The sequence below is a fragment of the Ictidomys tridecemlineatus genome, chromosome 3 (genome assembly GCF_052094955.1).
Source record: "Ictidomys tridecemlineatus isolate mIctTri1 chromosome 3, mIctTri1.hap1, whole genome shotgun sequence".
NCBI classification, from domain to species: domain Eukaryota; kingdom Metazoa; phylum Chordata; class Mammalia; order Rodentia; family Sciuridae; genus Ictidomys; species Ictidomys tridecemlineatus.
Window position 1 is genome coordinate 215,625,037 of NC_135479.1, and position 13,846 is coordinate 215,638,882.

Genomic DNA, 13,846 nt, shown 5'->3' on the forward strand with positions numbered 1-13,846 from the left:
TTGGCTGGGCCTGCCTGCAGGGAGGTGGGGTCTCCTCCACTGGCCTGAGCCAGGGCAGTCAGGACAGCGTTGGGGGGCCTGTGCCCTGGGCTCCCCCGAGCACAGCCCACAGCAGGCCCTGAAGAGCGGCTGACTGGCCACCTGTGCGGGGAGCCCAGAGCCCCTTGACTGTTGGCGTGGACCAAGAATGTTGGATCTGCAGGCCCAGAAAGACTTGTGTCCTTGTTACCTCTGCGTAGGGCCTGAGATGACCTGGTCAGGCCTGGCACAGATAGGCCTCGAGCCTCAAGACCCAGGGCAGGCCCTGCCCGTGCAGCTGCCCAGGTGCAGACCCTGTCCAGAACCCCTGCTGGGTCTCCCGGCCTCCCTGGTGTGGCTGGCAGCCCAGGGGCCACCCAGCTTGTAGATGTGGCTCGGGAACCCCAGGCGGGCAGCACTGCACCACCTGACGGTGCCTCTGTTTTCTGTCCAGGGAGAGCCGGGCTTCCGAGGACCCCCGGTGAGTAGGACCCTCGTCCTGAGCCCCTGTGCTGTGGTCGGAAATGACCTCGTCACCTCGCCTGGCTGCTGGGCACGTGGCCCCAGTCCCCATGTCTCAACCGCAACCTGAAACTCAAGGGGCTGTTGGGCGGGACACAGTGGGCGGCTCACAATGGTGCCCAGCGTTCTGGCCCTTCCCTGGGCCTCAGAGCCCCCGGCTCAGGAGGTCCTGCAGCCTCAGTGCACATCCTCTCTGCAGGGTCCGTATGGGCGGCCTGGGTACAAGGGCGAGATCGGCATCCCTGGACGGCCGGTAAGCACCGGGTGTCTGGTCGGGCCTCTGCCCCAGTGGGCAGCAGGCCAAGCCGGACAGGTGCAGAGAGCCCTGACCCACTGCAGGACTGGCTTGGGGAAGGGTGGACAGCTGACCTCCTGGGCACAGCCCATATCCTAAAGTGGCCAGAGGATATCCTGGGCCTTTTCCAGGGAGAGCTCAGGCCAGAGGACACCTGGGTGTTAGAGGGTCATGGTCTGGTCCTGCTGGGTCAGCCACCTCCCACCCCACCCCCTGGGTGCTGGGGCAGGAAGAAGGGGGAGGGCTAGAGCAGGGCAGGAAGGAGCTGCCCAGGTGGATGTGGGCAGCTGAGCTGTGGCCCGGCAGCCTGGCCGGCGGGGGTCTGCAGCTGTCCCCCACAGTGCCCAACAGCCCACCACTGTGCTCTGGCCCAGGGTCGCCCTGGGGTGAATGGGCTGAAGGGAGAGAAGGGGGAACCTGGAGATGCCAGCCTCGGACTTGGAATGAGGGTGAGTACCCTGTGAGGGGTGGACAGGGATGGCCAGGACAGCCGGGGGCAAAGAGTGGCCTGGCCAGGTCTGGGGTCCCCAGTTCACCTGTCAGAAGCTCTCAGAGCTGCTGGCAGGGTGATCACAGAGTGCTGGTCTTCTGACACACGGACACAAAAACACACATGCAGACTCACACATATGAACGCACACACCTGCACACTCCCATGCCACCCATATGTGTACGTGTGCTCATGCGTGCACACCTGTGTGCTCACACTCATGCTCCTGTGTGCGCTCAAACGCACCATTCACACATGCACATGCACACTCACACACATGCCCACACACATGCACACACGGGCCACTTGTGCACCTGCACGTGTGCAGCGTGTTGGAGTTGCACGTGACCCACGCCCACCGGGAACAGCAAAGCCACGGGTTCTCTCAGGAGGCCCACGCATGGCCGTCTCCTGGGAGTCTGGCCACCCCAGTTGTCCCCCCGGCCTGTGTCTTGCCTCTTCCCTCCCTGGCCACGTCACACAGCTGCTCGGAGAGCCACAGGGGTGGGCTGGCGGGTGGGCCATGGCAGGCCTGGGGCCGGCCCTCCATGTGGCCCCTCTCGGAGGGAGCAGGGCTCCCAAGGGGAGCCCCCCGTGCTGCAGGCTGAGCCCCCTCAGGTGAGGAGTGAGACCCCGGTTGACTGACACACCTCCAGCCACCCCTGACCAGAGCTCTGTCACTCCACAGGGCGTGCCCGGCCCCCCAGGGCCTCCAGGGCCCCCAGGCCCTCCAGGGGTGCCCATCTACGACAGCAACGTGAGTCTCCAGGGCCCACGGCCCTAGTCCCTGCGCCTCCCACTCTCCTGCAGAGGAGCCGCCACCTCCTCTCCCTGTCATTGGCTCCAGTCCTGTCCCCAGGGCCTCTGGGTGGGCTGGGCTGGGGGCTGCATCTGGGGCTCTGGATGAGGAGGCACGTCCCCCAGGAGGAGCGAAGGCCCAGTCGGGCGGTGATCCCCACAGGCCATGCGACGCGGCCAGGGCTCCTGACTCCACGCACCTGTCCCAGGGCTCCCCGATGTGGCCTGTCAGAGGGGTTTGGGGACCCAGGTGGCTGGTGGCCTTGGTCTCCAGAGCATTGTCCCTCAGAGGCCACGTTACCCTGTTCTTTGCAGGCATTTGTGGAGTCTGGCCACCCTGGGCCTCGGGGCCTGCAAGGTGAGAGATCCAGTGGGGCTGGGGGACAAGAGCCTTCCACAGGGACGTGGAGGACACTGTGCTCCGGACTGCACGCTGCTGAGTGCCCACTGGCTGACCAGACCTCCCCAGGTCCCAATCCTCAGGGCCCTCCCAGCAGGGCTGTGAGGACCTGCCATGATGGGCTACACTCGGGGGTCCACCCATGTGCTGTGCTTGGTGTGGGTATCAGCACAGCCTGCAGGGTGGGCCTGGAGAGGTGGTGTGGTCCCCCATGGCCTGCAGGGTGGGCCTGGAGAGGTGGTGTGGTCCCCCATGGCCTGCAGGGTGGGCCTGGAGAGGTGGTGTGGTCCCCCATGACCTGCAGGGTGGGCCTGGAGAGGTGGTGTGGTCCCCCATGGCCTGCAGGGTGGCCCTGGAGAGGTGGTGTGGTCCCCCATGGCCTGCAGGGTGGTCCTGGAGAGGTGGTGTGGTCCCCCATGACCTGCAGGGTGGTCCTGGAGAGGTGGTGTGGTCCTCCATGACCTGCAGGGTGGGCCTGGAGAGGTGGTGTGGTCCCATGACCTGCAGGGTGGGCCTGGAGAGGTGGTGTGGTCCCCCATGGCCTGCAGGGTGGGCCTGGAGAGGTGGTGTGGTCCCCCATGGCCTGCAGGGTGGGCCTGGAGAGGTGTTGTGGTCCCCCATGGCCTGCAGGGTGGACCTGGAGAGGTGTTGTGCTCCCATGGCCTGCAGGGTGGTCCTGGAGAGGTGGTGTGGTCCCCCATGACCTGCAGGGTGGTCCTGGAGAGGTGGTGTGGTCCCATGGCCTGCAGGGTGGTCCTGGAGAGGTGGTGTGGTCCTCCATGACCTGCAGGGTGGGCCTGGAGAGGTGGTGTGGTCCTCCATGACCTGCAGGGTGGGCCTGGAGAGGTGGTGTGGTCCTCCATGACCTGCAGGGTGGGCCTGGAGAGGTGGTGTGGTCCTCCATGACCTGCAGGGTGGGCCTGGAGAGGTGGTGTGGTCCCCCATGACCTGCAGGGTGGGCCTGGAGAGGTGGTGTGGTCCCATGGCCTGCAGGGTGGGCCTGGAGAGGTGGTGTGGTCCCATGACCTGCAGGGTGGGCCTGGAGAGGTGGTGTGGTCCCCCATGACCTGCAGGGTGGTCCTGGAGAGGTGGTGTGGTCCCATGGCCTGCAGGGTGGGCCTGGAGAGGTGGTGTGGTCCCCCATGACCTGCAGGGTGGTCCTGGAGAGGTGGTGTGGTCTCCCATGACCTGCAGGGTGGACCTGGAGAGGTGGTGTGGTCCCCCATGGCCTGCAGGGTGGTCCTGGAGAGGTGGTGTGGTCCCATGACCTGCAGGGTGGGCCTGGAGAGGTGGTGTGGTCCCCCATGGCCTGCAGGGTGGGCCTGGAGAGGTGGTGTGGTCCTCCATGACCTGCAGGGTGGACCTGGAGAGGTGGTGTGGTCCCCCATGGCCTGCAGGGTGGTCCTGGAGAGGTGGTGTGGTCCTCCATGACCTGCAGGGTGGTCCTGGAGAGGTGGTGTGGTCCCATGGCCTGCAGGGTGGGCCTGGAGAGGTGGTGTGGTCCCATGACCTGCAGGGTGGTCCTGGAGAGGTGGTGTGGTCCCCCATGGCCTGCAGGGTGGGCCTGGAGAGGTGGTGTGGTCCTCCATGACCTGCAGGGTGGGCCTGGAGAGGTGGTGTGGTCCCATGACCTGCAGGGTGGGCCTGGAGAGGTGGTGTGGTCCCCCATGACCTGCAGGGTGGTCCTGGAGAGGTGGTGTGGTCCTCCATGACCTGCAGGGTGGGCCTGGAGAGGTGGTGTGGTCCCATGACCTGCAGGGTGGGCCTGGAGAGGTGGTGTGGTCCCCCATGGCCTGCAGGGTGGGCCTGGAGAGGTGGTGTGGTCCCCCATGGCCTGCAGGGTGGGCCTGGAGAGGTGGTGTGGTCCCCCATGGCCTGCAGGGTGGGCCTGGAGAGGTGGTGTGGTCCCCCATGGCCTGCAGGGTGGTCCTGGAGAGGTGGTGTGGTCCCCCATGGCCTGCAGGGTGGGCCTGGAGAGGTGGTGTGGTCCCCCATGACCTGCAGGGTGGTCCTGGAGAGGTGGTGTGGTCCCCCATGGCCTGCAGGGTGGACCTGGAGAGGTGGTGTGGTCCTCCATGGCCTGCAGGGTGGTCCTGGAGAGGTGGTGTGGTCCCCCATGGCCTGCAGGGTGGACCTGGAGAGGTGTTGTGCTCCCATGGCCTGCAGGGTGGTCCTGGAGAGGTGGTGTGGTCCCATGGCCTGCAGCGGGGGCCTGTCACCTCTCGGTTGCCACCCTTTCTGGTCTAGGACCTTCTTTTGACACAGTGCCTACAGGTCAGGGCCCACATGGGTAGAGGGGCCCTCAGGTTTCCTTGATGGCACTAGGTCTCTTCCCCCAGGGCTTCCAGGACCTTCTGGACCCAAGGGTGACAAAGGAGAAGTGGGACCACCTGGACCTCCAGGTGAGCATTCTCTGTGTGCCCCAGGCCCAGGGTGTGCAGGGCAGCCGCCATCTGACCCTGTTCTAGTGGGAGGAAGCGCCTTCTCAGGCCACAGAGCTAGGACCTGGGAGGGACAGGGTTCTGGCCAGAGATCCCCACCATCCCACCACTGGAGCAGACAGCTGCCCACCTGCAGCCCAAGGCTAGATCCAAGATGCCCGCCCTCCCCCAGCTGGTTCCAGAGAGCGCGCGTGGCCAGGGTAAGCACAGAGGTCCTTCTGTCCAGGGGCTGCACTGGGCCAGCTCTGAATGAGGTCATCCAGGTGGGTCCCTGCACTCCCTCTTCCCCGAGGGTAGTGAGGGTTCCCTGCTGGATCCCTGGCTGGCGCCCGCCCTGACCCACCAGGCAGGCTGGGTGGAGGGTACAGCAACTGCATGACTGCTGGGAGCCAGCACATGGACGCCAGAGTAGGGGCCTGAGGGACTATTCGGCCTGCCCCCCGCTGGGCCCACCTCCGAGCTGGGAAGCAGCCCAGGCAGTGGATGGTCCCCAAGGCCTGCCAGGAGCAACAGCGTCTCTCGGAGAAGGTGGTGGGGGCTTGGACCCTCCAGCGTCTGCACACCACACCTGGGGTCTGAGCAGGAACAGGCAGGCGAGCCAGGATGTGACTCTGACCACCTCCAAACACTGACCGAAGGACAGAGGTGTAGCGCACAGGGAGGTGGATTCCGGGCACTGGTGACTGTGCTCAGGCAGCTGAGCCACCGAGGAAGAGCACGCACAGGAAGAGGCAGGCAGAGCACCCAGCCGGGGCAGGACGGGGGTCACTCCAGGGTGCTTATCACTGGTCAGCCAGAGAAGCTACGGTGGAGGTAGATGGCCCAGAGTCTCCCAAACCTGAGGCGAGGTGTGGAGCCCTCTGCACCCGCACAGGATGGGCAGGACCACTGACCTAGTGAAGCCAAGTGGCCACGCCAGGGAGCTGCGTGGACCCCAGCTGGCCAGGTCCAGCCACCTGCCCACCTAGGCCACACGTAAGCCAAGTGAATGATGAGTCGGATGAGCCTGGAGAAGAACCCAGATTGGTCCTCCCTGCCCCCAGAGGCCGTCACCGCAATCACAGGAGCCCCACTCCCAGGGCCACCTCTGCTCTGCAGAAGGACCCCAGCCTGGCAGGAGCCCAGGGCCCAGGAGGGGGACGGCGCTTCTCGCAGCAGGTCTGCCCACAGACCCAGCAGGCCACCCAGCCACTGGGTGTAAGGGCCATTTAGGAAAAGCCACGACGGACAAGTCTGAAGCGGTTAAAAATGAGATTTTGAAAAGAAACCATGAGCAGAACTATTTAAAAACCAATTAATCAGGAGTGGATAAAACCTGTACCCATTTTCTGCAGAGGACACAGGACAAACGAAGGTGGAGGGGTGTGACCCCTCAGAGGGTCATCCAGGGGTCTGCAACCTGTCTCTCCTCCCCTCTGCAGGGCAGTTCCCCGTGGACCTCCTCAGCCTGGAAGCCGAGATGAAGGTGTGTGCCCTGTGGCTCGGGGGTCAGTGGCCCCGCTGCCCTCCCCCCGGCAGCAGGACTCTCAGAGCAGCATTTCCTCTGCAGGGAGAGAAGGGAGACCTGGGGGACACTGGGCAGAAAGGAGAGAAGGGGGAGCCAGGGGACAGCGACGGATTATTCAGCTCAAGTGTGCCTGGACCCCCAGGTCCCCCTGGCCCACCAGGCTACCCTGGGATTCCGGTAAGACTGGGCCCCAGGCCTGTTGATGCCCACCCAGGCTGAGGCAGCACCTGTGAGCTCAGGGCCCAAGCCCCCTATGTCCCCGAGGGGACTGCCTCACATAGTGCAGCTCCCAGGGTGGGCACAGGGGCTCTGACACCTTACAGTTATCTCATGGCTGCCTCCTGCCACTGCCCCGAGGGGCCTTGGGGGGCAGGGAGGTGACTGTGGCTCAGAGGCCATTCCCGCTGTAGGGACCCCTGGCTGGCTCTGCAGGGCATGACACAGCGTGTTTCGGTTTTTTCCCAGGGTCCAAAGGGAGAGAGCATCCAGGGCCAGCCGGGCCCACCCGGACCTCAGGGACCTCCTGGCATTGGCTATGAGGGGCGCCAGGGCCCTCCTGGGCCCCCAGGGCCCCCTGGCCCCCCAGGACCCCCGTCATTCCCTGGTCCTCACAGGCAGAGTAAGTCGGGGGAGGTGGGCCTGGGCAGGGTCCTGTCGGGCTCCCCCCAGAGCCACCTGCGTGGCTGCGTGGGGCCACCTTGGCTTCTTTCTTGTAGCTGTCAGTGTCCCTGGCCCCCCAGGCCCACCTGGCCCCCCAGGGCCCCCCGGAACCACGGGCACCTCTTCAGGGGTAAGCTTCCAGGCAGGTGGGGGTGGAGTCTGGGAGGGACGGCCTGCCTTGGGTGCAGAGGGACCGTGTGGGCTAGGCCCCACGTGGGTCACTCACCCAGGGCCTCCCATGGCTGGCCACAAAGAAGAGTCCTGGCTGCTCTCAGCCAGCTCCCCCAGGGAGCCCCCAGAATCCACACAGCCCAAGCCACACCCAGGCTGGGCCCTGATCCCCTCCCCGACCCCCGGGGCCCCCGAAGTTGCCTCTGGGCAGCAGGAACCCATGCAGGCCTGGGTCCCACAGGTGAGGATCTGGGCCACCTACCAGACCATGCTGGACAGGGCACGAGAGCTGCCCGAGGGCTGGCTCGTCTTTGTGGCTGAGAGGGAGGAACTCTATGTACGGGTCCGAAACGGGTTCCGGAAAGTTCTGGTGAGTTCTCTGGGCAGCACTCTCCCTGTACACAGAGGGCCACCAGGCGTCACCTGGGGAGATGCGAGGCATGGGGCTTGAGGAAGGCGAGGAGCCCACGCCCACCCAGCAATGGCCCTCGACAGCACCCACAGCAGGGCCAGGTGTCCCCAAGCAAGGCTCCTGCCACTTGTCACTTTTTAAAAACTCATCAAACTACTTTTGAGCATTTGGGGTAAAGGGAAATGACGCTACGTGTGTCACGTATGCTGGAGCTCACGTGGCATCTGTGACGGCAAGCCCCACACCAGGAGAGGCATCAGGGGCCCCGCCAGCCACCCGCCCTGGCTCGGCCCTGCTGGACGGGGCTCGGCCGTTTCCACATGGGGTGTTCTGAACCCCGCTGTGGGGGTCCTCAGACACATCTTCGCTGCCCAGCACTGTGACACAGCTGGCATCACACACCCAGCCTTGGCCCAGAAGACGAGGCCAGCCCTCGCTCCTGCTTCCCCAGGACCAGGAGGGGCCCAGCCGCACTCCTGGGGCTGTGGGGGTGCGGCTTACCCGGGCAGCCAGCCTGTGCCCTCAGTAGCCCGCTCATCCCTGGGAGTCTCTGTCCACCTGAGCTGAACTTGTGGGTGTCTGGGTTTCCATTGCCTGTCCCCAGGCCTAGCCAGACCCCGTGGTGCCCCCCCAGGGCCCCTGCTGGCCAGGGACAGGCTGTGGGCTTATCAGCAGACACAGACGGGGTGCCCACAGGTGCCTGGTTCTGGGAAGCACCCTGGGTGGCCTCTGCCCTGGTGGGGGAGGATGAGCAGATGGGGTAGGCTGTGGCTGTGTCAGAGTGACGCTGCTGTTGCCTTGCAGCTGGACGCCCGGATCCCTCTGCCACCCGGCACGGTAAGGGGATGCTCTCTCTGCACAACTCTGGGGGCTCAGCAGGGGACTCCGGGCCTGCACTGACATGTTTCTGGAGCTACACTTGGTACTTGGAACCCTGGAGCCGAATGTGTGCTATCGGGGTGTCCTTGCTGGGGAGAGGGTGAAGACCCACAGGAACACGGCCACCGGCTTCAGTCGTGTCTGCACCTCATTGTCCTCCTCAGCCTCCATGTCCCTGGGCTGATGTCCTCACCTGCAGCGCTAGGCATGCCCCAGGGTGAATGGGTGTGGGCGGATGGACAGAAGAATAGGTGGGTTGGTGGACAGATGTACAAGTGGGTGGGTGGGTGGATGGACATACAGATGGATGGACAGGTGAGTTGGTGGGTGGGTGGATTTACATACAGATAGATGGACGGGGGGAGGTTGGTGGATGGATGGGTGGACAGGAGGATTGGTAGATGGATGGACGGATAGGTGGATGGGTGGACGGACGGATGGGTGGACGGACGGACAGGTGGGTTGGTGCATGGATATACAGATGAATGGACAGGTAGCTAGGTGGATGGATGAGTGGGTGGGTGGATAGAGAAATGTACAGGTGGGTGGTGGATGGGTGGACCATTGGGTCGGTACCTGGATGGTAGGCAGCTGGGAGGGTGGACAAGGGGTGGCTCAGGAATGAGGCCGCATGTCATGCAGTGCATCAGGCTGTGGGCGAGGCCGAGTCTGCTCAGCCATGCGTTCATTCATACAGCACGTGGCGGCAGGCCCCTCCCAGCACTGCCAGAACCCACCCAGTGTGGGGCAGCTGTGGGGACAGTGCAGTGTGGGGACAGGTGAAGCTGCCATGCACCGGGTGTTCAGGATCCTGGGGAAAGTTGAGGAGCCGGGAGTGGGGTCATGGAGAGGCTTCAGGAACTGAATGCTGCAGTCGGGGCCTTGGTCTGGGTGGCCACGGGGCTGTGGCCAGCAAGCACGGCAGTCTCTGAGCACGGTGGGCCTGGGGCCCCTGAGCCAAGGGCAAGTCCAAGGATCAAGAATGCAGAGCTGGCTGGGCTCCCACCCCTCCTGCCCCTATGCCCAGGGTCCCCCAGGGTCTGGGTGGAGCTCCCTGCCTGTCATCTTGAAGCCACACCCCCTCCAAGTGCACAAAAGGACGTGCAGGGGAGGAGGGTCCCGGTGCGTGGGAGCCCATTGCACAGACCTGCACTGGACCCGCAGGATAATGAAGTGGCTGTCCGCCAGCCCCCAGTGGTGCAGCTGCACGAGGGCAACCCATACCCCTGGCGGGAGCACCCCTACTCCACCGTGCGCCCCTGGAGGGCAGACGACACCCTGGCCAGCCCCCAGCGCCTCCCCGACCCCCAGCCCTACCCTGGAGCTCCACACCACCACGGCTCCTATGTGCATCTCCAGCCAGCCCGCCCCACAGCCTCACCTGCCCACACCCACCAGGACTTCCAGCCGGTGGTGAGTGACCCCAAAGTGGGTGCATGTCCCCTGGCCCCTTAGTCCTCAGGGCAGTGTAAAGGGGGTTGGCAGCCACAGCTGCAGGGAGGATTCCCGGGACTGGGCACTGCAGGTGGGCTTCTGACCAGGCAGTGCCACACAGGGTGGCCACTGCCCAGCCTGAGGCTCGTCCTCTCATGGCCAAGTGGCTGAGTCCCCTTGAGGGCCCAGAGGCTCCAGGTGGCAGAGCTCACAGCCAGGTTGGCCACGCTCTGGACCTGCCAAGCAGAGCTCATGGGGAGGGACACCAGGGTCCACGTGGGGGTGTTTCCTGGGACCGCAGCACCTGCCTCTGCAGCCCTGGCTGGTGGCCTGGGTGTCCCCTGGCACCCATCACAAGGCACTTGGGGCTCAGCCTTCCGGGCCTGTCCGCGTGGTACTGTAGGTGTGCAGGGGTTCGGTGCTGTCCCCCGGGCCTCTGAGGTCACCTGGGATGCAGTGTCAGCCTCTCCCTGCAGCTCCACCTGGTCGCGCTCAACAGCCCACTCTCGGGCGGCATGCGCGGCATCCGAGGGGCCGACTTCCAGTGCTTCCAGCAGGCGCGAGCTGTGGGGCTGGCTGGCACCTTCCGTGCCTTCTTGTCCTCGCGGCTGCAGGACCTCTACAGCATCGTGCGCCGTGCTGACCGTGGGACTGTTCCCATCGTCAACCTCAAGGTGAGCGGAACACGTCCTGTGGGGCCCTGGGCTCCCGAGGGTGTCCCCAGATGGACCCAGGCCTGGGCTGGGGCTGGCTCTGAGGGTCCTTCCCCAGCAGAGGCCTCCTCCCGGGCAGGCCCGGTGGGTGGGGGGCAACCCCTGATGTTTCCAGGAAGCCTTGGGCATGGTCCTCACACAGCCGCAGGGTTGGGAAATGCCCTAATCTTCTGTGCCACCAGCCCAGAGCAGCCCTGCCACGGTACCCCTCATGTGGCTTCCTGCCACGGTCTCAGGACCACTGACGGTGGATGTGCAGACCCCAGGCCCAAGACTGGGGAGGGTGGCTGGGAGCAGGAGGCCAGCATGAGGATCAGAGACCCCTCGGCCGTAGTCTAGGATCCCAGCATGTGGCTGAAGGGTGGTGAGGGTCTCACTGGGCCTTTGGGGTCTGCTGAGGCACCTGGATGGGGCTGGGCTCCCTGGTGCTTGCCCCTGTGGCTGGACATGACCAGTGACTGAGGAAGCCCCTGCCAACTTCCCTCTGCAGGATGAAGTTCTGGCTCCCAGCTGGGAGGCTCTGTTTTCAGGCTCCGGGGGCCAGCTGAAGCCCGGGGCCCGCATCTTCTCTTTCGATGGCAGGGATGTCCTGAGGCACCCTGCCTGGTAGGTCCCCTGTGCACGGGATGGCAGCATGGGGAGAGCCCTAGAGGAGAGAGGTGTACACCTGGCCCCCAACACAGAGCCCAGCCTCTGGTCTGACCCTACCCTGCCCCACGCACGATTATGAGACCCAGAGGAGCAGGAGGGATCCCTGCTTAAGTGCCCCCTGTCCACAGTGGACAGCTCCACACTCACCCTCTGTGACTTGGCCAGTCTGTGCCCCCAATGTAAACACCACAGGGAACAAAGTCCCGGGTCAGCTGTGTGTGCTGATGGAAGTGACCACTGTCCCCCAAGTGGCTTCACGCCTAGCACCCCCCCACCTGCCGCTATAACAGCATGTTCCGCCAGTGCTCCTGCCTTTGAAAGGGTGGCTAGGGTATCTTCTGGGCCAGTGTGCTCCTGCAGGTGCCCAGATCCTGGCCATCTGCTCTGAGAAGCACCCACCTGAGAGCCACAGGCGGGACTCAGTCACAGGACTCCCTGAGGGTGGGGGTGTCCCCAGCCAGGCAGCACCTGGCTCCCTTGGTCAGTGAGGGTTGTCGGGGGCCAGGTCCACCCAGCTGGGCAAGACTGGCCCTGAGGTTGCCTGGTCCAGGCTCTGCCCCAACACCTACCCCTTCTGCAGCTGGTGTACCCAGGAGGTGGAGCTAAGGAAAGCATGGACCTCGCAGCCCTCCCTCTGCCCAGGGCCAGCTAACTGCTGGCCTCCACCTTTCCTCCCCCGGGGGCAGGGACCTCTGCTTGCGGAAGGGTGGATGTGGGTGTGACTGACAGCCAGGTGCATCTTGCAGGCCCCAGAAGAGTGTATGGCATGGCTCAGACCCCAGTGGGCGCAGGCTGACCGAGAGCTACTGTGAGGCCTGGCGGACAGAGGCCACCGGAGCCATGGGCCAGGCATCCCCACTGCTGGCGGGCAGACTGCTGGAACAGGAAGCCACAAGCTGCCGCCACGCCCACGTGGTCCTCTGCATCGAGAACAGTTTCATGACCTCCTCCTAATAGGGCCTCTGCTGGCTCGGACGTGCATGGAGCGGGGCTCTCAGGATGGGCACAGGCATGGAGCACCTAGCCAGTCCCCAGGACCTGGCTGGGACATGCCTACACAGTCCACATTTCATGTAATCCTCCAGAAATAAAAGGAAGCCAAAGAGTAGTTTTCTAAAAGTTCACAAGAGGAAGCCCGTGCCAAGGCTTCCGGCCTCTTCCCGATGGCCTGTGCTGGCCAGTCTGTCATGGCCCCTGCTCTAAGAGGCCCAGATCAGACCTCAGCTGGATTTCAGCAAGAGGCTGACGCAGGACTTCCCGCCCAGACCTGTGCTTACCCCACCTGCAGGCTCCTGAGCTCCCGGGTGCCGGGAAGGGCCCCCTGCCACTCTGGCAGGCAGACCCTCTCCTGCCTCCACCTTGGCTGTGCACAGGACCCACTCCCACTGCAGACCAGCAAGAGGTTGGGTGCCGACACCTGGTCTGCAGGGCACCTGCGGCCCTCCCCTCCCACTCAGGCTGTGCCAGAGGCAGACAGGCATGGGCTTGCTCAGGTGGTGAACAGGACGGCCAGGCACAGGGCAAGGGCCAGCTCTCCTCGGCTTCCTGCACTCTACAGCAACCACAGTGCCCCCACTGGAGCAGAGTCCAGGCTCAGGGCCCACGGCCACCCCAGGCTGGCCATGTTCCTCAACACTGTGCAGGGCCAGGAGTGTGGCCGGACCTGGTGTGTCTGCGGCTTTCCCCAGAGCCGGCCGACGTGGGGTCCTCCAGGCCTCTCCCTGGCTGGCCTCCCAGGTGACCCAAGACCACACCAGATCTGATCGGAACTTGACCCCAGCCAAGTCGAAGCGGGAGTTTTGTGGGGCTCACAAGTCAGGCTGTGGCGCCTCCTGTCCCAGTGCTCCGCTTTGCTCGGATGTCCAGAAGGTGGCCGTGTGTGTGCTCAGGGCCACGCTGGGCTGCCCACAGCCACAGTGCCAACACACCCCTACCTCGGGATCTGCTGTCTGAGGACTGAGAGAAAACTGGGGGGCTGGTTCTGTACCTGTGTGTTTCGAAGCCATTTCAAATAGGCACCAAATAAAATGACCTTCCACGGAGACCATGTTTGTGAGCAGTTTTCCCATGTGAGAAGGGCAGAGCCCGCAGAGTGAGCCCTCTGTCCCTGGGGGTCCCCTTGCAGGCACACACAGCGTGCTTGGGTGTCAGAGCACGTGAAGAGGCATCTGGTGTGCAGACGCAACACACACTGCGGGACCTTTGCTGGTGGGGCCCCCTGACAGCAGTGCTCAGGCTGACCCCAAAACCACGCCCCAGGTCTGTGGACTCAAGCGCTGGGTCCTGGCAGACCCCCAGGGGTCTAGCCTGTGCCCCAGAAACACTGTCCCTGCCCTGGCAGCCGGCAGGGTGCCAGGAGCGGCAGAGAAACTCCAGTGCTCGCAGCCTGTGTGGCCAAGTGCAGCGGCGAGCTACAGGATGGGGCTCCTTTGTGGGTGCCCACGGAGCCTGCATG

General features: G+C 64.7%; 1 protein-coding gene across 5 annotated transcripts in view; it reads left to right on the forward strand.

The window, feature by feature from the left end:
* Col18a1 (collagen type XVIII alpha 1 chain) overlaps positions 1–13,433 on the forward strand; it is a 92,628-nt gene extending 79,195 nt beyond the window's left edge. For 4 of the 5 annotated variants that reach the window (XM_040287140.2, XM_040287141.2, XM_040287136.2 and 1 more), the window contains 16 exons: positions 473–499; positions 740–793; positions 1,210–1,284; positions 2,014–2,082; positions 2,439–2,481; positions 4,863–4,925; positions 6,386–6,429; positions 6,514–6,648; positions 6,937–7,090; positions 7,188–7,261; positions 7,544–7,672; positions 8,519–8,551; positions 9,758–10,006; positions 10,504–10,701; positions 11,231–11,346; positions 12,138–13,433. In XM_040287140.2, the coding sequence (XP_040143074.2) occupies positions 473–499; positions 740–793; positions 1,210–1,284; positions 2,014–2,082; positions 2,439–2,481; positions 4,863–4,925; positions 6,386–6,429; positions 6,514–6,648; positions 6,937–7,090; positions 7,188–7,261; positions 7,544–7,672; positions 8,519–8,551; positions 9,758–10,006; positions 10,504–10,701; positions 11,231–11,346; positions 12,138–12,345 (1,671 nt within the window). In that variant the 3' untranslated portion in view covers positions 12,346–13,433. The remainder of the gene's footprint in view (positions 1–472; positions 500–739; positions 794–1,209; positions 1,285–2,013; positions 2,083–2,438; positions 2,482–4,862; positions 4,926–6,385; positions 6,430–6,513; positions 6,649–6,936; positions 7,091–7,187; positions 7,262–7,543; positions 7,673–8,518; positions 8,552–9,757; positions 10,007–10,503; positions 10,702–11,230; positions 11,347–12,137) is intronic. The other variant, XM_040287137.2, reaches the window with a different exon arrangement.
* Positions 13,434–13,846: the final 413 nt, after the last annotated feature.